Here is a 23,609-nt window from a genome sequence, read left to right on the forward strand (position 1 = left end):
TTTTTTTCCTTTGGTTTGTTTTGCCTCCTTCTTTGTTATTATATAAAATCCAATTACACATAATTGTTCAGCATGTTAATGATCATCCCACCCTCATGCACCAGTTTGTTATGATATTACCAGTTAGCATCAGTTTCTGGGGCAATTCCAGAAAGTGACTTACTTTCCAGTTACTAAAGAGTTGCCAAACCCTTAAAGAGGATAGAGAATAAATAGCTGATCCAAGTGGGTCTGAACGCTGAGTCTTCATCCACCCTCACTTCTTCTCAGGATCATTGTGGTCTCAGTGATCAGATCCCACCGATCAGCTATAACCCTTTTAATGACTTGTATGAGTTTTTTTTATGGAGATTGTGAGCCCCTTATAGGGATCACAATGTACATTTATTTTCCTAGTCTTTTTTTTTGTAGAATGGGAGGAAATCCACGTAAACACAGGGAGAACATACAAACTCCTTGCAGATGTTGTTCATGGCGGGATTCGAACCCAGGACTCCAGGACCGAAGTGCTAACCACTGAGCCACCATGTTGCCCCGACTTGTATGAGTTCTATGCATTGTTGCACCGTATACTTCTGTAATAGTTGTTCTTTGGATGGTATCAGCTTGTTTTGAGTAATGTTCTTGATTTTACAGAGACTGTTATTTTACAGTGGGGTTAAGAATGGTAGTTAGAGGGTGTCACAAAAGTGAATCACGCCTTCAGAAAGTTCCATTGTAATAGATCAGCTCAAAAGTCCTATAGAACTTCTCAGTATGAATGCTATCCTTTTTTTTTTAGGCAATGAAGACAGAAGAATGTGAATAAGACTCTTTCCTCGGCCTCAGTTACAATACATCAATAATCTATCTTTGTCCTAAAGGACTTAGCACATACCATGCCAAAGCATATTACTAAGAAAGATCACCAGTATTATTTTACCAGCAGATCACCTATCTGCCCCTATGTATGCTCAACGCAAAGAGACTTCATAGAAGAGAGAAATTATTTGGCTGAAACAATATTCCCACAGCTTGACCACTTCTGTTTTGATCGAGGAACCTCATTTAAACCTGTTGATCTCAAATGGGCGACAGAAAAAAGTTGTAATATCGTGGATCTCCAGTCTCATGTACATCATCATATAGCACATGAGCAGTTAAGGTTGTGTTTGGATTCTATTAACCGTTCCGCCCCCTTTCTTATATGCATACTTGGCCATACCTATGGTGAGTTTGTACAAGATGGCCAGATCAAAGTATCCTCTAATTCTGATGTATCAGATGATGCCGGACTATCAGAAGTAGAGAGGAATCTTCAGGTGGCAGCAATAGGTGGCTACCCCTGGGTTCTAGAGGGAAGTCACAAGACGTGTAGCTTTACAGAACTTGAAATTATTCAGGCCTTACTTTCTCAAGATGCTCAGTCTCAGTTCTTCTACTTTAGAGACTATCAGTATATAGAAGATAAATTACAGCAAGCAGATGAGAATGACAAGTGGAGTATCCTGTCGACTTATGCAACAGAAAATGAAGTGGAAGAATTAAGGATATGGGAACTCAAAGCCAGCATTGTGGACAGAGGATTACCTGTGAGGTTTTTTAAGACAAAAGAAGAACTTGGGACTCTTGTTCTTAAAGATTGGAGTGATGTCATTGAGAAGCTATATCCTCTCAGTACAACAGCAGTAAATATAGGTCAGTCAAATTCTTATTTCATATGCAAATAAAATGCAAAAGTACTAAAATGTAAGAGTCCTTTATTCTGGCAGATAGCAGCATTGTGTATTTTTGTGAGTAAATATAACACTAAGGTTGGCCATACACATTGGATGACTGAATAATTTGGATAGGGGTGTACTAACTGTCCCCTAGCTGGTTGATGTCAATATGTCTGAGTCTTTCTCAAGAAAGTTAAATCTCTGCTAGGTTGTGGATCTTATTCCCCGCTACCCACTAGGAACACATGCTGTTGGCTGTACATATGGAGTACAGTGTTGTTTAGGGCCCATGCACACGACCAAGTATGAAGCCGAGTTTATCACGAAATGCATTCAGATTATGAATAGCATGGAACATAATAGGGCACGCTCTATAATCATCCGTTTTATCGTAATGAAACAGATTCCGGAGCCATACAGACGTGAATACATTGTGGAACGCATTTGAATGTCATCCGACTCCATTCTGTGATAAACTAGGATGTACACTTGGTTATGTGCATGGGCCCTTAGGATACTGCCAGACAGAGAGGCAACTGTATGTAATGCCCACTGGGTTTAAAATTTTATAGGTAAGACGGGTGATGAAGTGAGACGGGTCATTGGGTGATGAAGGTGGGGCTACGTTGTCAGACGGTACTTTGAGAATTAATATAATTCCTTTTCTTGTGGTCATATAAGGGTATGTTCACATGACGGAATTTACTGTGGATTGGGGGGCGCAATCCACCTAGAATCTGCCTCCCATTTTAATCAATGCAGCAGGACGTGGAAAAAATAAGCATCCTGCTGGTCTTCCTGAAGATTCAGCTCGAGACTCCCTTCTGGTTATGACCATTAACCTGGGCCTAATCTGCTGCAGACAGCCGCAACGGAATGGCGATACCCTGCATCAGCATCCCATTGCGGCTAGACCACGGATGAATATATACGGTGGCAGAAAATGAAGATTTCCTTAGGAACATAATCTTTCTCTTAGAGATTAAGTTTAAGAGTTTTTCCATAAACATAACCATATATATATATATATATATATATATATATATATATATATATATATATATATTTGTAGACAATTAAAACTTAAATATTTTTGTGAATATACTGTAAATCATTAGCAACGTTGCAGAGTTTTTTAGATTTCCTCCGACCGTCTTAGTAGTGACATCTGTTGTCTTAAATGTCTTCAAATTTTATTTTGGTTACACTTACGGTAAAATCCCTTAACGTTTGTAGATTACCCCTCAGGACAGGGAAGAGACTAGTGGTTATAGTGAATCAGAAGGAGAAAGGTGTTCATAACGTCATTGTTAATGGGGGAGGGGGGGAGAGCAAACCGTACTGGCTGCTGTATACCTATAGGACACTTGGCATATGCTGACTGGATAATTTAGATGTCCACACCGTCCATGTATAATGCATTGGCCACATCACATTCACAGCTGAGATGGGGTGGTGTGCTATTATTCTTATAATTATTTTATGCAAATTCTGCTTAATCACTGTATAAAGGCAACGTGCGCCATTTATTGTACTTTGTGCTTCATATTTGCTTAGTGTCAGTGAATAAACTATACATATTTATATTGAGAGACTGGAATCCTGTATAGCTGGTCTTACGCTTGGCTTGTATCCAGTCTAGGCAATGCTCTACTAAATACATCAGCACATGCAGAAACTCCTGTTTAGATCACAGATTAATATCTAGTTCACACTGAGGTTTTTTTTCCAGGAGAAATTTTGAGCTAGAATCTGCATCAAAATCCATCACAAAAAAACACCTCGCAACTCTCCCAATTATTTCTTTATTGGGAGTCACACAGCATCATGGTCTGTCTACAGACGAGGACAGGAGGGAAGTAGAACCGCACTCCAAACGTGGTTATGCTTCTTAGTTTAATTCATTGATTTACATAATACAACGTTTCGGGTAAGAAACCCTTCATCAGGCATTTGTGAACAAATCATATGTAGTGGTATTTGTCAATTTGTAGGCCGTAGTGGAGACGTATGGAAGAAACAAGTCATGTGGTAAGGTCCATTTATATCAAATCCAGATCCAGTCTTTAGGTAGTGTTACCGCAGAGTCAATTAGGACGCTGAAGTAGAGTCTCCTGGGTGTGATTGATCAAGGGTTTCGCTGTATTATGTACGTCAATAAATTAAGAAGCATAACCAATACATTAAACATACTTTGTGTACAATAGGACCCTATGGGTATCAGATGCCAATGTATGACATTTGTTTAATATACAAGTCTGTGTGTATACAACAGGTTTCTATAGACATTTATACTTCTGTGCATTTTCTTCCATATGGTTACATATATTAGTTATCACATGTAATAATTTTATATGTATTATGTTACCGTTCACACAAGATAGGGAATGTTGGCTTTTCATTTAATCAAGGAGCTGCGATAAGATTTTCCATGCTGTAGGTTGGAATTATTTGTCTACTGGGGAGATAATGTTCTTTGCTATATGTGTATTTAAGGTCATGAACACAACCTTGCAAAAGCCTACCACCAAGCATATGCTGAAAGTCTTTGCAAAGATTTTGTGGCCTCACAAGGACTGAACAAGCTCTTCACGGTCTTGGATGCTTTTGCTTCTGTACACTTGACAACTGTACAGTCAGACAACGCCAGTGTTGAATATTTTAATGTGGCATCCTCAAGGTATGATACATGGGAAAAGCTCTCATCTTACTTATTTTCCACCTGTTGCCTCTATTCTTTCTATTTAAAGGGGTAGTCTCTATATTTTCTATTTAAGTCCAGCGCCCCATGTGGCAGAAAAAAACGCGGTTTTACATTTACAGTAATTTGGATGGGATTCTAGCAAATACCATGCCCACTTTGTGTTAAAATACCCGCTGCAGAAATGCAGCGATTTCCAAAACCGTTGCGGTTTTTAGAAATTACAGCATGTCAATTATACCTACAGAAATGCTGGCGGTTTCCTTATAGGTGTAATTGAAGCAGAAAGTCCACAGAAGAAAACGCTGCGGTAAAATCCGCTATGCACCACAGTGCTTTTTTGTGATAGCAAGTGGGGCCTTAGTCTCGAGGGGTCTTCTCTATGTTTTCTATTTAAAGGGGTTGTCCGGGACCCCTTTTTTATATGAGGCTGGGGAAGGTTAAAAATTTTTTTAAAAAATCATATTCACCAGTCCCCAGGTGCTCCGGTGTCTCCCAGCGTGGTCTGATCCTGCTGCTCTGTTTTTTTTTTCTTTCAGTGGAAATACATTAATGCTCTGCAACTTTTTTCATATTCCATCCATTACTGTATAGTTGAGATATGTCAGGGCTGGGGTTGAGCCCAGGATCGATTTTAAAATCCGATTTCCGATCATTTTCCAGCCGATCTCGATCGTGAAATTTGCTCGATCACCAATCGGAATCTGATCTTTTCCGATCCCGATCAACCCTAGTCAGGGCTCTTTATTTGTGGGGCAAGTTGTACTTTTTATTGGTACCAGTGTTTGGTATGTATGGCCTTTTGTTCACAAAGAAGACAGAACACTTATGGAATGCAGTCTAGTCAATGGCATTTGTCATCATTAAAAGAACATCAAAATGAATAGTGATGGTTATTTATTTATGTATTTATTTTTGGTTATATGCAGTAGAGCCAACCTATTCCCCATAGCTGTCACCATTCAGATCAGTTCCTGTCCCCATTGAGGTTCACAGTCTAATTCCCTATTCACTAATTATATTGAAGCAAATTAACCTATCATTATGTTTTTGGAGCGTGAGAGGAAACCAGAGAATTTGTAGTAAAACCATGCAAACACAAAGAGAACATGCAAAGCTTCTATACCTACAGCTTTACATACACAAATAGAAATCCATATTTCACATATTATAGTTACATAGTAAATGGGGTTGGATGAACACACAGGTTCAAAAAGTATAACCTATAATCCTACTGTGTTGATCCAGAAATGGGCAAAAACCCCATGAAGCTGATGCCGATTATTTCCATGTCAGGGAATCCTTTCCAATTCCAAATATGACAATCAATATAATACCCTGGATCAGCTTGTCTTTACTAAAACCTATAACCTGTAATATTTTTCTGTTTAAAAAAAGCATCCAGGCCCTTTATGGACTTGCATATTGAGTCGACCCTGTGGCGGTGATTTGTATATCATCACTGCTCTAAGCGCTAGTTCACACGGGGACATGGAGGAGGATTTTGACAGCGGAATCCACGTCATAATCCTCCTCCATGCAATGTTTGTCTATGTAGACTGCTAGCTTTTTTTTCTGCTAGCAGATTTCTCTGCTAGCAGAGAAAAAGAAGCGACATGACCTTTCTTCAGGCATTTTCCACCTGAAGAAAGCAATAGAAGTGAATGGGAAGTGTTTTTTACTGCGCGTTTTTTTGCAAAAAAAGTGTCGCTTTTTTTAAAAAAAAACAAAAAAAAAAAAAACGGCGCAGTAAACAACGCAACGCGTTTTTTGCGGCCTGTTCTCTTAAAGGATGGGAAAACTGCCTGGGAGCATTTTTTACAAAAAAAACGCTCCACAAAAAAGCGTGCCAAGGTCAAAAAAACATTTCCTAATTAGGAAGCGTTTTTTCCAGTGCCAAAATAAGCCACACGTTATTTACGTGTGAACTAAGCCTTATAATAAAGAATCCCCTTCTATGTTTCTGGTGAAACCTTCTCTCCTCCAGACATAGTGGATATCCCTTTGTCACTGGAACTGGCCTAGGAGTAAAAACATCATTAGAAAGGTCTTTGTACTGTCTCTTCATTTATTTGTACATTGTTATTAGATCTCTCTATAGACATCTGAATATCACGACATTTGTTAAACTGTTAGGGCTCGTTCACATCTGCGCCCGTACTCCGTTCTGCAGGTTTCCGTTTCCTGCACAAAACATTCATTTGAATGGGCTTGAAAAGTTTCCGGCCATGTGCGCTGGTGAGCGTTTTATGCACTCCGCGGCGAAACCGTTTTTTTTAAACCGGACACAGAGCCGGACATGCAGTACTTTGTGTCCGGTTTTAAAAAAAAAAAAAACGGTTTCGCCGCGGAGCGCATAAAAAGCTCACCGGCACTCACGGCATGACAGGTTTCCGTCTTCTGCATGCAGAATGGTGTGAACCTAGCGTTATTGTACGCCAAGCCATCCATTCCCTTAGTTATCTTGGTCGTCCTTCTCTGCACTGTCTCTAGTTCAGTTATGTCCTTGCACACTAGTCTTAATGTTTTGGCTGGCTGTTCTTGTCATGAGCGTCTCTTTTGATGCATCATATGATTTTCTATGCATTGTCAGCAGCTGCCTGGTTGATGCCTCATTTAAAGAGGACCTTTCATGGTTTGGGGCACAGGTAGTTCTATATACTGCTGGAAAGCTGACAGGGCGCTCCCCAGTCTCAGAGCACGGCGCTATTGGCGCTGCTTGTACAGAAGGACGTTCCTGACAGAGTGTCAGAAACGCCCTTCTGACTGTAAAGAGATACGGTACCGGGACCGCTAGCTCTTCACCTGGGGCACAGATCGGGAAAGCCGACAGTGCACTGAATTCAGCGCACTGTCAGCTTTCCAGCAGTATATAGAACTGCCCGTGCCCTGGACCATGAAAGGTCCTCTTTAAGGTGAGGGACCAAGGTGGATGGTTACATTAATTCTAACATGTAATTTGAGCTTCTGTAATAGAGATCTAGAAATCTATCAATCTATTGAGTTCTTTGTGTTATAAGTATGGCGCTGTTATTTACCGTATATGCTGCATTGTGTGTAATGTCACTTTTTGATTATAATACCTGTACAGTTGTGTGGTCATTGGTAACGGCATGCGGGCAAGTTTTATCTACATGTGACCGCCACTCGGAACTATTCAAGCCAAATCAGACATCGACTAAAAAAGTTATACATTTCCTTTTATTTCCTTATATTAGTATATTCTAACAAGAACCAATTAACTGTGTGCCTGCTTGTCTTCTATTCCCACAGTCTGGAAACGGAGAAGTCCATTCTGCTATTGCATGGAGCGAGAGGCTGTGGAAAGTCAACAGCAATTGCAAAATGGCTGCACTCATTTATTAGCTATAGCCCCAGTATTACAGTAATCGCTTACTTTGTGGGAAGGAGCGGATATAGCGATGACATCATGTGCTTCATGCGACATTGCATCATTTCACTTCAATGCGATTACTTTGGTAACTATGGATATCATTGATACAAGTCTAAAATATAACCTGGAGTCCTATTCCTATAAGTCGTAGTTCAGCTTTTGGTATAACAAAATAGTAATACATTTATATCGCGCCAACATATTCCTCAGCACTTTACAAATCTTAGGTTTCCCATACAGACAAAATGAGACTACTCAATTTTGGCACAAGAGTCCAGTGGGTCGTTGTCAACCATTAAGTGAGACCGACCACTGGACTCCTATGACCAAGCTAGCAAAATTTTACCAGGTTAAGGTGTTATCTTCTGATTTCATCCTTTCTTCTTTTAGGTATCGAGACGAATGATTTTTACTCCAGTGAGAACATTAATGACTTATGGGAATTCCCATTGCTTGTAGAGGCTTTCCTGGCATCTGTCGCACTGAGACCGTGTGTCCTTGTTCTCGATGGAGTGGATGAGCTATGTGGAATTCATGGTGTAAATGCACAGCAGGTATACACTATAGCTCTATATACCTTTATGTTTACTCTAAAATACTTACAGTAACCATATATGCTGCAAATAAACACATTGTGTAATCACATTAGAAACAATACAATATTGCAGAATATCATATCATATATGATTTTCCCCTGCAGAGTTTGTCTTGTTATATCATTGACATTTTTTAGCAGTACAATTTTTGTAAAAAAAAAAATGAATGAATAAATAAATAAAGTCATATTTAGTATAACAAAGGTCTTTACAATTAGAAACAAAACACAAAAATGGGACAAAGAAAATACAGAGCATCCCCAAAGGCATTACAGCCTCCCCCTCCCCCTCCTTCTCTGGATGTCTCATTACCATGAGAGTGAATTTCACACTATTTCATAGGTGATCCCTGCTACCTGTTGTGTCACCCCCTATCCCTCATAGATTGTAAGCTCTTGCAAGCAGGGCCCTCAGTCCTATTGTGTGATGTGACTATTTCTTTGTAATGTTTCGCTTTTGTCTGTACTTGAACACTATAAATTGTACAGGGCTGCAGAGTATGTTGGTGCTATATAAATAAAATGTAGTATTATTATTATGTGAAGCCTTAAAATGTGGGCATGTTAGGCTACTACATCAACACTAATATCTGTAAATGCTACTATATATCCGAAGAGCAATATTTGTGTTCCAACTCTAGTTATCTCATAGAGGTTACAAATACATTGTCTGGTTTTTTGTTTTTATTTTTTAACACCATAAAAAATACACCACAGTTTGCTCAGGTAGGGGACACAGAAGTGCGGAATTATTACTATTAGGAATTCACATACATATTGTCCGGTGCTCTTGTACAGACATTATACAGTAATATAGTGGATTCGATCCAATGGGAATACACTTGGGAGATCCTGAGTCATCTGATGTGCCTTTGATGTCTCCAAAGCAACTGTTTTTATGATTTGTTTTTATAAATTCTACCATTTTTTTTAACCTTAACTCTAGGCAAAAGGGTTTGGTTGGCTACCTGGCAGATTGCCCCATCATTGCAAAATGATCATGACAACCAGGAATTCTCACCTATCCTACAAGTGTTTGATGTCACGTTCAGATGTCCAGATAGAAGAGCTGGCAATGAAATCAGATGTAGATGAACGCTTGTGCGTCTTCCATAAGCATTTAGGAATGCCAAGCAGAAAAGTGCCAACGTGTTTTATGGAGAGCCTTGAAAACAAGAAAAGACAAATCAGTCCTCTTCAGCTTGCAGCCCTATCTAGTGAGCTCTGTATCTGCCCAGGCGCGGCCTACTGTATCGACAGTCCCCTGGAAACATTATCCACGGAGCAGCTTTGGTCAGTGCTCATAAAGCATTGGGTTAAACACTTTAGTTGGCCTCGAGAGTGCAAAAGGAAAAGTAAGACACCCAAGGCAGCTTTTGGCAGTGACATTCATAATTCAGGTAAATTGGTGAATGTAACACTGAAAACCAGTTGTTACTGTGGTATATGTTGTTCCTGGGTAGGTGTATATAAACCTGTTTGTAGATATAAGAAAACAATGGGAACCTGCCAAGTCTGCTGTGAATTCAGGTGCAGAATCCACCCCCAAATCCACAGCAAATTCCTGTGTGTGAATCTACTCTGAGGCTAAGGCCCAACGTTGCGAGCCGCAAAGTCAGCAAATGAAAACTCTGTGGACTTTCTGTGAAAAGTGCTGCAGGAAAAATCGTGGCGTTGTGTTTTTTTCCCAAAGTGCGGTTCACAGAAAGTCCACAGAGTTTTCCTCTGCAGACTTTGTGCTTCAATTATACCTACAGTATATGGAAAACGCCAGAGTTTCTGTAGGTATAATTTACAAAAATGCAGCCGTTTTTGAAATCGCAGCTTGCCTGCTGGGGACAATTTCCTGCAATGAGTGGATAGGATTAACCAGAATCCCATCCACTTTGCAAGTACTCTAAAACGCTGCAGAAAAATCGAGGCCTTTACACTACATAGGACCCGGCCTTAGGATGTCATCCCAGCAGACTCTCTGGTTTTCACCCTTTAACCCCCATATGGGGATGTGAACTTTGCTGGGGGAAGTCTGCCAGGTTTATACCTACTGAGGTGACCCTGATTTGGCAGCAGCTGAACAGACTGAACTGTGGCACAGAGAACCACAGAAACCAGATAAGAAGACACTATAGTATGTGTACAGAAAATATGACAGGTAAAACAGGTAAAAATCAGAAAGGGGACAGGACAAATAGGGATAGCAGGAGGCACATGGCCACAGATAAAAATAGATAGGCGAACAGACGTCATGATAAAATGTATAACAGTATTTTCCGGCATTTAAGACGACTTTTTAACCCTCCAAAAGTCGGGGGCCGTCTTATATGCAACATTACCACGCTTCTGCCGCCACTGGCGTTCTGCAGCGGCAGGAGTGGGGCGATGCTGCGGGCCCCGGTAGTGCTAACCCTCCCCGGCATCCGCCGTGCTATTACAGTGGAAACCGGGTATGTAAAGACAATGACATACATAACATAATGACATAATGGATACATATTAGGTATCCATGTGTCCGAAAATGCTTGGTCTACTTATAAAATATTTTTCTGTATGGTGAAGGCCAAACTGCCATTTTTTTTTCAGTTTCGCCTCTGATTTAAATAAAAGTTGATCTAAGCAATAGACATTCCCCAAAATGGTATAACTAAATCTGGCCCCGCCAGATTGTCTGTGTAAAAAAAACGGTTTCCAGGCAGAGAGGACGCTGGCAAGCCGGCCCAGAGCAGTTTTTCCAGGAATTTAGGCGGAATCACGGCCAGACAGGTGTTCACAGGTGTAAGTATTAGTTATCATTTCTTTTTCCGTGAATAGGTAGTAGTAAGTGCATAAAAGGAGCTTTCAAGTACTATAATGTCTTTTGTATTCCTATAGACTGTAGATGTAATAGTAAGGCCTCTTCATAATGTATTAGTAATTTAGTAGATTAATATCGGGCCTTGTGGATCTATCTTATATGCAGGATGTGATTCTAGTCCGTCGGACCAACGATTTCAGGTCATTGCAACAGCACATATGTGAACGAATATTTAGATTTATTTCCACAAGGCTAACATCGTATTTTATGCCCCTGGTATAGGGTGGGTAGTAGATGCCTTGTGCTTGCTTACTACCTCGCGTTGTGGTTTGCATGAAGATGACCTTCTTCAATTGTTGAAGACATTGGGGTATGAAAACCAACATGAAGTCACTCCTCTACACTGGGCTGCCTTTCGCTTAGCCACTTCAAAATGGATTTGGGAAAAACCAGATGGATTGCTTCAAATTCGCCACCAATCCTTCCGAGATGCTATTGTCCATTTACTATTTGGTAAGTTATTTTTGATTGAGTAATGTCAATTTAATAGTGGATGATCTATAGGTTGTCACTATATAGATATAGAGAATGCAGATACAGATGAATGAAAACTTGTGGTCCTCTTCCCACAAGAAGGTCATGGCGCTTTTGGCGGGTTTCCACCGTACCTCTGATATACTTCTTCTTCTGGTGAGAAGAAGTCTCTTATAATGGCCTCATTATTATTGACCAGTCTGCACAGGAGGGCAGGGAGACAAGCCTACTGGTCATCTATGCCCACCAGCATTGGCCATGTTTGGTGGATGCTCTAAGAGGGAACCTCCACAATATCTAGACACAGGAGCATTTCTTCAAAATTATTCTAATTGAAATCTAGTAATTCTGTGCGAGTAATGTCTTATTAAATTGTGAGACAACCCTTTAACATACATGATAATTAACAGATTGTTGTTTCTATACATTTTTTTGGTCATTTTAAATGTACAAAGTTCCATTTTGTGTGAGAAGATTTCAACCATGATGGTTCTATTCTGCTGACTAATTTGGCTAATGGGTGGAGGTTTTGACCATTGGGCCATCCAACTATAATAAGAATGGGGGTCCCATTCTCTGGTTATAGTGAACACTGAGCAGATCGAGCATGCATGCTGTTCTGTTCTCTATGAGATTACAGCACTCAGTCCCTCACCGATCTTCAAGTTAACCCGATCCCGTGGATCACAACAAAACTTTAAATACCCCCTTAAATACTGACACACAAATGGCAGAATTTCTCATGGATCTACATCATTGACTAGCAGTGATCAGTCCAAGATGTCTTTCCTAACTCAATATTCTCACCATACAGGTGTTGCTATGCCAGTTGGTGAATGTCTGGATTATACTTTTCAGAACACAATGAGTCGCAAAAGAAAACATTTTCATCATCATCTTCTTAAGTACTTTCAGCAGATGGAACTTTCTCGACAGGTGTATGAAGAAGTGCCTTGGCAGTTGCGTATGACTGGCAAGCTCTATGATTTGTACAGGTTTTTATTAAATTACAGGTAAGTATTCCATATTGCACTGTCATTGGTAGAGAACTGCTGTTACTGCAGGTATGAAGTGATGAACTGACTGAGTGAAACAAACCCTTGACCAGGGGTCGGTAACCTCAAGAGTGCCATGTGTGATATATTTTGCTGGCATGGCAGCCAGCATGGGTCCTGCGGGTATTAATGGGGTTGTCGGTGATAACTGGAAATCCCTACACTAATCTAAACACCCTAGCAATTAACCCCATCATGTCCCGCACATTAACCCCTGTGTGCTTCACATAAGGGTTACTGATATGTGAGACATATGGAGGTACTATTAAAGGACCTCAATAATACTGTGGTTTGTGCTATATGGCTTTAGTGTAGGGGGTCGTCAGTTTTACAATTGTTGCCCAGCACTTTGAGGACCTCATCTTTGATTTTCTAATTTAAATCGGCACGCTGAGCAAAAATGTTTGCCTATCCCTTCTCTATTTAAGATCAATAAAGTTGATTTTTTTTTTGCTAACTTAGAACATCTCCTCTTCTTTATATTTAAGGACTTTAGACTTGATCTGTAGAAACATGAAACATGGACATCAAATGAAAATGAATCTTATTTGCTACTGGAAAATGCTGTTATATTCAGGGAAGGATCCAGCAGTGGCATGTCAAGCATTGTTACACAATATAACAGGTGATCCTATGCTATAGCAGTGCAGTATAGGGAAACCACTGGCGTTTCTGTAGGTATAATTGACATACTGCAATTTCCATAAATGCAACAGTTTTGGAAAATGTAGCATTTACGCTGCAGGTATTTTTCTGCAATGTTTGGATGAGATTTGCTACCATTTTTGCTGTGGTGTTTCCACTGTGTTTAAACCACATGGGACTTCAGCCTAAGGCTAAAGCGCTGCGGAAAGAACAGGGGCATGAACGCATTGCGGTTCTTTCCGCAGCGCTTTTAAGAGAAAGTTCACAGAGTATTCCTGTGCGGACTTTCTCTTAATATTATATCTACGGGAAAGCCGCCAGCGTTTACATAGATATAAATGACATGCGGTGATTTGCAAAGCCGCAACGGCTTTGCAAATCGCAGTGTGTCCGTTCTGCAATTTCTTCCGCAAAGTGGGCATAAATGTAGGGGACCGAGGAACAAGGACTGCGCTTCACCCGTTTGATTAGGTTAGATAAACAGATTTATTATAGTTCACACACAACGCGTTTCAAGTCAAAAGACCCTTTCTCAAGTGCATAAGAACTTTTCTAGCAGTAGAAGCAAACAGGTCTTATATCTTGGCAGCATTACCACATGGCATTGGCAGTGTGTCCGCACACAATGGACTACTTCCTGACAGTTAGACTAGATGGATTCCTCAGCACTCTCCATGCTGTGTGACAGAAGTCAAAGCCTCACCAATCACAGGGCTAAACTGATTGTCCAATCAGCGTCTCCGCTGCGGGCAAATCGCGGCGTTTACGTCCCGTGGGGCCCCAGCCTAAAGGAGTTTTCCTATGAACAGAGCCATATGTAAATCTGTAGACAATTAAAGATAACTATTGCAAATATAAATTTATATATATTAAAAAAATATAAAAATATATATATATAAAAAAATATATAATTTAAAATTTTGCAGAGTTTTAAAGATTTACTCTAGCCATCTTAGTGGTAGTGTTATAGTGCTGATTGGTTGCCAGTCGATACGACCATGAATGTAGGAACTTGTTATGGTCTGGCACTTGTCAGATACCGCCGGTTTATGACACGAGAAAATAACCTGGCCACAATAGGCAACTCTTGGCTAGGTTCTGACAGGTACCAGAGCATATAAAGTTCTTGCATTCATGGTCGTAACGATTGGCAATTGGTCAAGACGGAAAATTGTCACCAAAAAGATGGTTAAAGTGGACCTTTCATGTCCTCAGGCACGTGTGGTTTTATATACCACTAGAAAGCCGACAGTGCACTAAATTCAGGTTATAATGTTATGCCTGTTGTAGTTATTAGAGGGGTCCTAAGTGACCACTTCCCTATAAAGGCAATCTACTGTATATAGAGTTTATGGACAGGACATCACTCTTAGTAATTTATGGAACACAAGGAGAAGCAGAGAAGATTACTCCTACGAAATGTTAGCCATTTGGTGCAATTGTTATGCCACTTTATGTAATGCTGATTGCAGGTCATGCTGCTGGTCAATACAAAGTGATATTATTTGCTGCACAATGCCTGAAAGATATTGGGAAGACCAAAGAAGCTGGCTCTATACTCTCATCCATTGAACATCATCTGGTGAGTAGTGACTAAAAATTCAGATTTAGAAAAGATTGACATTCTATATTTTACACCATATGTTGATCTAAAGAAATTACTCACAAACAAATTAAATAAACACCAATGTCCTGGAGAAAAACCTGCTGCATAAAGTGACATGTTGTGGATTGAGAACCCATACTACCGCAGGTTTTTAGTGCATGTGGATTGCTTATTTATCTCATCCACTTTCCATTGATATCCAGCAATATGTGAGCAACAGGGGTGTAGCTTGAGGTAGTTCAGAGGGTGCCGTTTCAGAAATACACATTGGTTATTTTCAAGTGAATTTGTCTTAATAACATCATATGTCCGCTAGATGGCGCTGATCAGTCAGGGTAGAATTATTTTTTATTGCACAGATATGCTTGACACGCTGAAAGGAACCAGAATAATGTCACTATTATACCATATTGAATGGTTGAGTGTAAGCATTATAAGCCGTGTGTCTGCCTGCGTATAAAGCAGTATAATAAAATATAATAATGGGCACCATGATATTGTTTTGTCATATAAATGGTCTATTGGTATTGCTAGTACTCTTTTCTTTATTAGTACATTAGGCTGTTCATCTAAATCTGCATTGTGTGTCATATAATATATATATAGTAAAAAAGAAGTTTAGTGCATGCAGACAGTGTAAGGCTTTGTTCACATCAGGCTTATGGCTGTGGTTAAAGGAATTTTCTGGCCCCTAATGTTTGTTTCATACGGATGACCCACGCATAAATGAAAAATATATATTAGTATAAAACATAAATTAGGGGCCAGAAAACCCCTTTATGTGGCCTTAGATTAATGCCATGTAGTGACTTCCTTCACCCATGAAGTCTCATTTAAAATATAATATTAACTTAAAGGGGTTTTCCATAGACACTTAACCTTTATGCACCAGGGCCCCAGAATGATCATAAGAACGGACTCTTGTTCCCACATTAACGTCTGTGGGACTGCTGGAGATACAGTAACAGTAGACAGTTGCATAAAAGTGAATTGAGCAGCAAACGTACACCCATGTCCTACCGCAGCTTTGACATAGGACACACACGGCCCCTTTTGTCATTGCATATAGAGGTCTTCAATCAGTCTCTTATGTCTGTAGAATGACCCTTTTAACATAACCATTTTTACTGGATATTGCAGTGTAGAAAAGCATAACCTACAACACTATTCATGTCTATTTTTTTTTCTGCCATACTGACTAGGCAGAGACCATGAGAACACCCTGGATAATATATCTCAATTGACATATTTAAGCTATGTTCACACTACCATTATTACAATCCATTGCTGTAAACCATCATAGCACTTTCTTCCACTGATGGAGGGGGCTCTTTCTGCATGTGTCTATTAATGTCCTGTTATATATGAGAGCAACAAGCATTAAAGAACGGTAGTTTGAACCTACCCTTACCTTGTACGTATGTGCTGACTAATCAAATGTGACATAAACCCAGCCTTACTAGATATAAGAACAATTGTAAGTGATTCCATTGCACTATACGGACATTTTCATAGATCTTGTTTGCACTTGTTTTATGCAGGAAGCTGCAGAAAGCAGAAACAATAAAGTACTGATGTGGATACAAAAAAGTTTTGGAGATTTGTATCAAGACATTGGCTCCTGGCAAGAAGCAGTGACTTATTATGAAAAGGCGCTGGCTAACCTTCAGAGTCTTATGAAAGATAACCTACAAAATAATTACAAGCTGCTGAGGCTCAGAGGTGCGTTACATTGTAATACTGAGATGTGCTCAGATGTGCGCTACATTGTAATACTGAGGCTCAGAGGTGCATTACATTGTAAGACTGAGGCTCAGAGGTGTGCCACATTGTAATACTGAGGCTCAGAGGTGCGCTACATTGTAATACTGAGGCTCAGAGGTGCGCTACATTGTAATACTGAGGCTCAGAGGTGCACTACATTGTAAGACTGAGGCTCAGAGGTGCGCTACATTGTAATACTGAGGCTCAGAGGTGTGTTACATTGTAATACTGAGGCTCAGAGGTGCGCTACATTGTAATACTGAGGCTCAGAGGTGTGTTACATTGTAATACTGAGATGTGCTCAGATGTGTGCTACATTGTAATACTGAGGCTCAGAGGTGCGCTACATTGTAATAATGAGGCTCAGAGGTGCGCTACATTGTAATACTGAGGCTCAGAGGTGCGCTACATTGTAATACTGAGGCTCAGAGGTGCGCTACATTGTAATACTGAGGCTCAGAGGTGCGCTACATTGTAATAATGAGGCTCAGAGGTGCGTTACATTGTAATACTGAGGCTCAGAGGTGCGCTACATTGTAATACTGAGGCTCAGAGGTGCGCTACATTGTAATACTGAGGCTCAGAGGTGCGCTACATTGTAATACTGAGGCTCAGAGGTGCGCTACATTGTAATACTGAGGCTCAGAGGTGCGCTACATTGTAATACTGAGGCTCAGAGGTGCGTTACATTGTAATACTGAGGCTCAGAGGTGCGTTACATTGTAATACTGAGGCTCAGAGGTGCGTTACATTGTAATACTGAGGCTCAGAGGTGCGTTACATTGTAATACTGAGGCTCAGAGGTGCGTTACATTGTAATACTGAGGCTCAGAGGTGCGTTACATTGTAATACTGAGGCTCAGAGGTGCGTTACATTGTAATACTGAGGCTCAGAGGTGCGTTACATTGTAATACTAAGGCTCAGAGGTGCGTTACATTGTAATACTGAGGCTCAGAGGTGCGTTACATTGTAATACTGAAGCTCAGAGGTGCGTTACATTGTAATACTGAGGCTCAGAGGTGCGTTACATTGTAATACTGAGGCTCAGAGGTGTGTTACATTGTAATACTGAGGCTCAGAGGTGCGTTACATTGTAATACTGAGGCTCAGAGGTGCGTTACATTGTAATACTGAGGCTCAGAGGTGCGTTACATTGTAATACTGAGGCTCAGAGGTGCGCTACATTGTAATACTGAGGCTCAGAGGTCTGTTACATTGTAATACTGAGGCTCAGAGGTGTGTTACTGTTATGGTTCTGTGTGCAAATACAAAAAAAATAATAAATGCAACAGAACTGCTAAGCCGCAGAGCACTGCGGCGAGGTCCACAGGCCCAGATGGGCAGCCGTATGTCTTAATTCTGCACCACCAGTTGAACTGCACTGGCAGTGATGCTGTAGAACATAAATGAGAACTGGCGGCAACTAACTCTCTCCAGTTACGTCACTGGGGGAGCGTGCCAATGTATAGCAGTTGAGCAAGTGCAGCTATCAGAAGCCCCTGCTATTTACAGCAGGAGAGGCAGACCTTGCATGTGCTACACTAAACTGCAAACACAGGACTGCCAGGGGTTAACTCTACTCCTGGTCAGTCTAAACAAACTCCTAACCCTGCAAGGGGATACAAGCAGTTGGAGTAGGACGGGGTAGACTGGTTCCAAAAGGAAGAGCAAGGAATACAAGCTGGATCCCTAAACAGCTGCTAAATTTGTCTGGAACCTGGCCCTAAGCTCCTACCTCAAACATATTTTAAGCAAAGTGTGAGCACCGGGCGGGCGTCGGCTCACACTTTTTAAAGGCTAATCCCCGCCCAACAGGGCAGTGGCATAACATCTCCGATCATGCTCAGTAAGGCCGAACTGGGACTTAGCCTCAGAGCGGACCCAAAATGTCTGAGCATGCTCAGCAGGGAGAGAATGGCACTTAGCCTCTGAGCGGCTCCAGAATGCCTGAGCATGCTCAGTGGGCCAAAAGCTGGACTTAGGCTCCAGACATCCTCCTGCACAACGCCGAGGGCGAGGCTCGGATTGGCCCGCAGGTGGCGCTGTGCGCCGTGATGGAACCCTGCGAGACCCGATCCTAACAGTTACATTGTAATACTGAGGCTCAGAGGTGCGCTACATTGTAATACTGAGGCTCAGATGTGTGCTACATTGTAATACTGAGGCTCAGAGATGCGTTACATTGTAATACTGAGGCTCAGAGGTGCGCTACATTGTAATACTGAGGCTCAGAGGTGCGCTACATTGTAATACTGAGGCTCAGAGGTGCGCTACATTGTAATACTGAGGCTCAGAGGTGCGCTACATTGTAATACTGAGGCTCAGAGGTGCGCTACATTGTAATACTGAGGCTCAGAGGTGCGTTACATTGTAATACTGAGGCTCAGAGGTGCGCTACATTGTAATACTGAGGCTCAGAGGTGCGCTACATTGTAATACTGAGGCTCAGAGGTGTGCTACATTGTAATACTGAGGCTCAGACCTAAATATTTAAACATAAATATAAAAGCATTGACTTGCCAATATAATACCCAGTGCTAACAAATATGCTTCTGTATCCTGCCCTTCTGTATTCTCACCACTTTGCCCACTGAAAGGCCATGTAAGAGTGATGGGAGCAAGATGCCCCTTCTCTAAGGCATAAAGCACCTCACACTGTACCTTCCTACTCAAGCAGTCACTGCAGAAGTTCTATGTTGGAGCACCTGTCCTCCCCCACAGCAGGCGTATGTACTGTTTTTAAAGACACATGCCTTGACTAGCCAAGATTGAACCATATGGGGCTTTGAGGTTGAAACCATCTGTAGCTATTCCTGGTCATGGGACAAGAAGCTGAGCCTACTGTTCGTTTCTGTCTAATAGGTTTGCAACAGCGCCACCTAGTAGTCAGATAGCTCCACTACACCTAGTTTTACTACCACATTTAGGTTTGCTTTTATGCTGGCGTTACGCTCAGTGGCGTAACTAGGAATGGTGGGGCCCCGTGGCGAACTTTTGACATGGGGCCCCCCCGACACTGAAGATCTCGACCGAGTCCCTCCTACGCATTCCTGCGCGCTCTATTATGTTCCATAGTGGCCCCTGCACACAGTATTATGTCCCATAGTGGCCCCTGCACACAGTATTATACCCAATAGTGGCCCCTGCACACAGTATTATACCCAATAGTGGCCCCTGCACACAGTATTATCCCCCATAGTGGCCCCTGCACACAGTATTATGTCCCATAGTGGTCCCTGCACACAGTATTATGTCCCATAGTGGCCCCTGCACACAGTATTATGTCCCATAGTGGCCACTGCACACAGTATTATGTCCCTTAGTGGCCCCTACAGGACTAAATACTGTCACCGCTGACCGCTATACCAGGACAAATTGTGGATAAAAAATCTGGCCCTGTGCATTACAATTTAGTAACTCCATGTGCCTCATATTAATAGCAGTTAACCCCATCATCTCCCTCACATTAACCCCTGTAAGCCTCACCATAAGAGTTACTGATATGTGAGAGACATGGAGGTAATAATAAAGTATCTTCATTACTATTACCCCCATATGTCTCACATATCAGTAACTCTTATGGTGAGGCAAACAGGGGTTAATGTGAGGGAGATGATGGGGTTAACTGCTATTACTATGAGGCACATGGAGTTACTAAAACACAAGTAATTTCCCAAATACGCATGACATTAATAAGTAACCCCAGTACGTACCTGTGTAGCTTTAGTTTCATTTTCCTTCTTCCTTTCTTCCTCCAGTGCAGGACGGCAGGAGCTCGGCAGGGATAAGCCCCGCCTCCTCCTCTCATTGGTGGGCAGAGGACAGCAGAGAAAGGGAGGGGGGAGAGAGGGGGAGCGTCCTGAAGCGCTGACAGGAGCCAGAGCTGCAGCTCCTGTGTCTCAGCCGTTGCTGCAGCTTCGGGGCCCCCTGTTGGTGGAAAGTATTCCACCAACAGGGGGCCCCGATCATTATACTCGGGGGTCTGAAAAGACCTCCGAGAATAATGATAGCAGCGGTAGCAGCTGTCACCGGGCCCCTAATGTCCCTGGCCCTGTGGCAGCTGCTACCGCTGCTATGGTGGTAGTTACGCCACTGGTTACGCTGTACAATTTGCCACTCCTCATACAGTATGTATGTATGGTGAAGCAGTCACAGTAGTCAGGTCAGCTCACTGTGGATGCACCTTTGCGTATAACACAATTTTTTTTAAAAGTATGCATTGTTGTGCCCATGATGGATTCATGGGTATGACATCGCAAGGATAACATGTCGCTGTGGCTATATTTTTGTACTTGGGACAGCTTTCCATTATTTTTTCTTTGTTTAGATTCTGGTTTTGGCTTGCAAATACCTATACAAAATAATGACTGTGAAACTGAACCTAAAAAAATCCTAACAAAATAGTACAGCAGAATACTAGGACCCCTATAGTATAAGCCTCTTTATTTCCCCTATACACAGTATAAGCCTCTTTATTACCCCTATACACAGTATAACGTTCTTTATTGCCCCTAAACACAGTATAACGCTCCTTATTGTCCATTTTTAGAAGTTTCCCAGTATGATGTCCCATTTGTGCCCCCTCTTCCCACAGAATATAAAGCCCATTACTCACCCCAAAATAGTTTAATTCCCTATTAGTGCCCACACATTAGTTCTTTCCTCTGTTCCTTTATCCCAGATGAAGCTCTGCCCCCCATTGTCAGCCTTGGGCACCTGCACATAGTTGGGCTGGCCATGTAATAGTAGATATCACTGAGCCTCCTCTATAGTACCACACTGCACTCTACAAACTAATGAAGGAGCAATGGAGGAGGCAGCGTGACATGTAAAGTCACATGGTGCTACATCCAATACGTGTGTACCACATTGAAAGCAATAGGTAAAAAAAGCCTCCCGTTGAGTTCAATGGGTAGCGCGCGTAAGACCGAACCCATTGACGTCAATGGGATTCTGTTTTGCTGCGCTCACTCTGACACGTGTTTACGTCTCAGAATGAGCGGCGCGTTAGCCTAAAACAAGGGTTGTTGTGGTGTTGGATCTTTTTCGCATCTAAAAAGAATGACATTTAGTTCCTGTTTTTCACTCTTTAGATAGGCTGTTATGTTTAAAACTGACTTTGGAAGCCAAAATATGCTATGAACGACAACATAAGATACTTGGAAATCCTACTGAAGAACTCCACCAACACACAACAGGGCCATATGAACGCGCCGCACACAAACTTTGCCAAGGTCTTTACAAGTAAGGTCATCTACTTCATATTCGTATTGCTTAGGGTGACAATAAAATCGTACACCATAGTAGTAATAGGTGAGTCTATTAATTACAAAAGGCAGCCCTACCGGAAGGCAATGTGACGTCTATAAAGTACATTAACTGCCAGGATACATAATATAGTCAGCAACAGCAATAAAATACAGATATTAACTAAAATTTTTAATGTTATCACTTTTTTCTGGAATACATGGGAAAAAATATATCATGCCTAAAGTCCTATGTGGACTTTCTGTTACCATTATATCAACCAGAAAGCCGCTGTCGTTTCTGTAGATATAATTGAGATGCTGCTATTTCCAAAACTGCGCCGGTTTTGGAAATTGCAGCGTGGCTGTACTGCGGTTTGAAACGCAAAGTGCGCATAGGATTCTCATGAATCCCATCCACTTTGCAGATACTGTAAAACGCCGCGATTTTTCCAGCGGCGTTTCCGGCTGGTGGAGCCCAGACCTTATGGTCCAAAATTCTCCCGACAGGTTCTTTTAAATCTTCCAATTCACATTCAAAAAGTTGGAAATTAACAGCACGAAGGGACAGGAATGTGACACTACAACATCCGGCACAACACATTCTGCCCCTGAAATGGGCTGAGTATAGGGTATCATATGGTATCTGCTATTACTATTTCTTTTGTCTGATATACAGGAACGAGATGTTCTTACACCTTTCCTTTGTATTAGGTTCTCTGTTGGAGACATTTCTGAATCAGAAAAATATCTTGTTGAGTGTTTGAATATCAGATACAAACTCCATGGCAAGAATCACATCCTGTGTGGAGAAGTTCAGGAATTCATAGCGGACATACAAATACTTCCAGGTTTCAGTAACTAGTAAGGCGTGTGTGTGTGTGTGCGCGTGTGCATGTGCACCTGTGAGAACAATCTTTAAAGGTAGTCCACCAACACAAAAACTGCTTTTGAACCATTGAAATAATGTTGTACGGCTGCGTATTGGCATAATGAGCATGTCTTTCTTGTGTCAAAGTTCAATCTTGCTGTGAAGAACTTCCACTTTTTTCCATATGCAAATGAGCTGTATAGTGCATCTGGGGCGGGACCAGGTTTGCTGGAGCACCATATTCTTATGTGGTCGCTGCAAGTAACTGAACTTTTCAGTCTTTCTGTTATGAGGGTGGCAGCCACAAAAGGAAATGGGTGCTCCAGCAGCTGTGGCCCCAGCCTGAGTGCACCAAACAGCTAATTTGCTTATGGAAAAAAAAGTTGAATTTCTCAACAGCAAGATTACATTTTCACATAAGAAAAGTATATTCACTATGCCACTAACCGGCCATACAAGTGGTTCAGAAGTGGCTTTAGTAGTGCTATGCTCCCTTTAAAGGGGTTGTTCCACAAAGTGAAGTCTGCAGGTCCTTTCTCCTGCTCCACAGTCAACCTGAGCACAGCCAAGCTGAATCCGGGCAGATTGATGGCGCTCGGAAGCATCAACCACCATTGATGCCCACATTCAGCCTGGCTGCACTCAGGTTGAATATGGAGCGGGAGAAAGGACCTGCAGACTTCGCTTTGTGGGACAACCTCTTCAG

General features: G+C 41.6%; 1 protein-coding gene across 1 annotated transcript in view; it reads left to right on the plus strand.

The window, feature by feature from the left end:
- Nucleotides 1–816: 816 nt before the first annotated feature.
- LOC142204993 (tetratricopeptide repeat protein 41-like) overlaps nucleotides 817–23,609 on the plus strand; it is a 35,929-nt gene continuing 13,136 nt past the window's right edge. The window contains exons 1-12 of the mRNA XM_075276337.1: nucleotides 817–1,677; nucleotides 4,197–4,380; nucleotides 7,675–7,880; nucleotides 8,186–8,349; nucleotides 9,337–9,790; nucleotides 11,464–11,694; nucleotides 12,530–12,728; nucleotides 13,259–13,395; nucleotides 14,888–14,997; nucleotides 16,563–16,747; nucleotides 21,884–22,030; nucleotides 22,747–22,896. Coding sequence (XP_075132438.1) covers nucleotides 879–1,677; nucleotides 4,197–4,380; nucleotides 7,675–7,880; nucleotides 8,186–8,349; nucleotides 9,337–9,790; nucleotides 11,464–11,694; nucleotides 12,530–12,728; nucleotides 13,259–13,395; nucleotides 14,888–14,997; nucleotides 16,563–16,747; nucleotides 21,884–22,030; nucleotides 22,747–22,896 — 2,966 coding nt within the window. The 5' untranslated portion in view covers nucleotides 817–878. The remainder of the gene's footprint in view (nucleotides 1,678–4,196; nucleotides 4,381–7,674; nucleotides 7,881–8,185; nucleotides 8,350–9,336; nucleotides 9,791–11,463; nucleotides 11,695–12,529; nucleotides 12,729–13,258; nucleotides 13,396–14,887; nucleotides 14,998–16,562; nucleotides 16,748–21,883; nucleotides 22,031–22,746; nucleotides 22,897–23,609) is intronic.

The sequence above is a fragment of the Leptodactylus fuscus genome, chromosome 5 (assembly GCF_031893055.1).
Source record: "Leptodactylus fuscus isolate aLepFus1 chromosome 5, aLepFus1.hap2, whole genome shotgun sequence".
Classification (NCBI taxonomy): Eukaryota; Metazoa; Chordata; class Amphibia; order Anura; family Leptodactylidae; genus Leptodactylus; species Leptodactylus fuscus.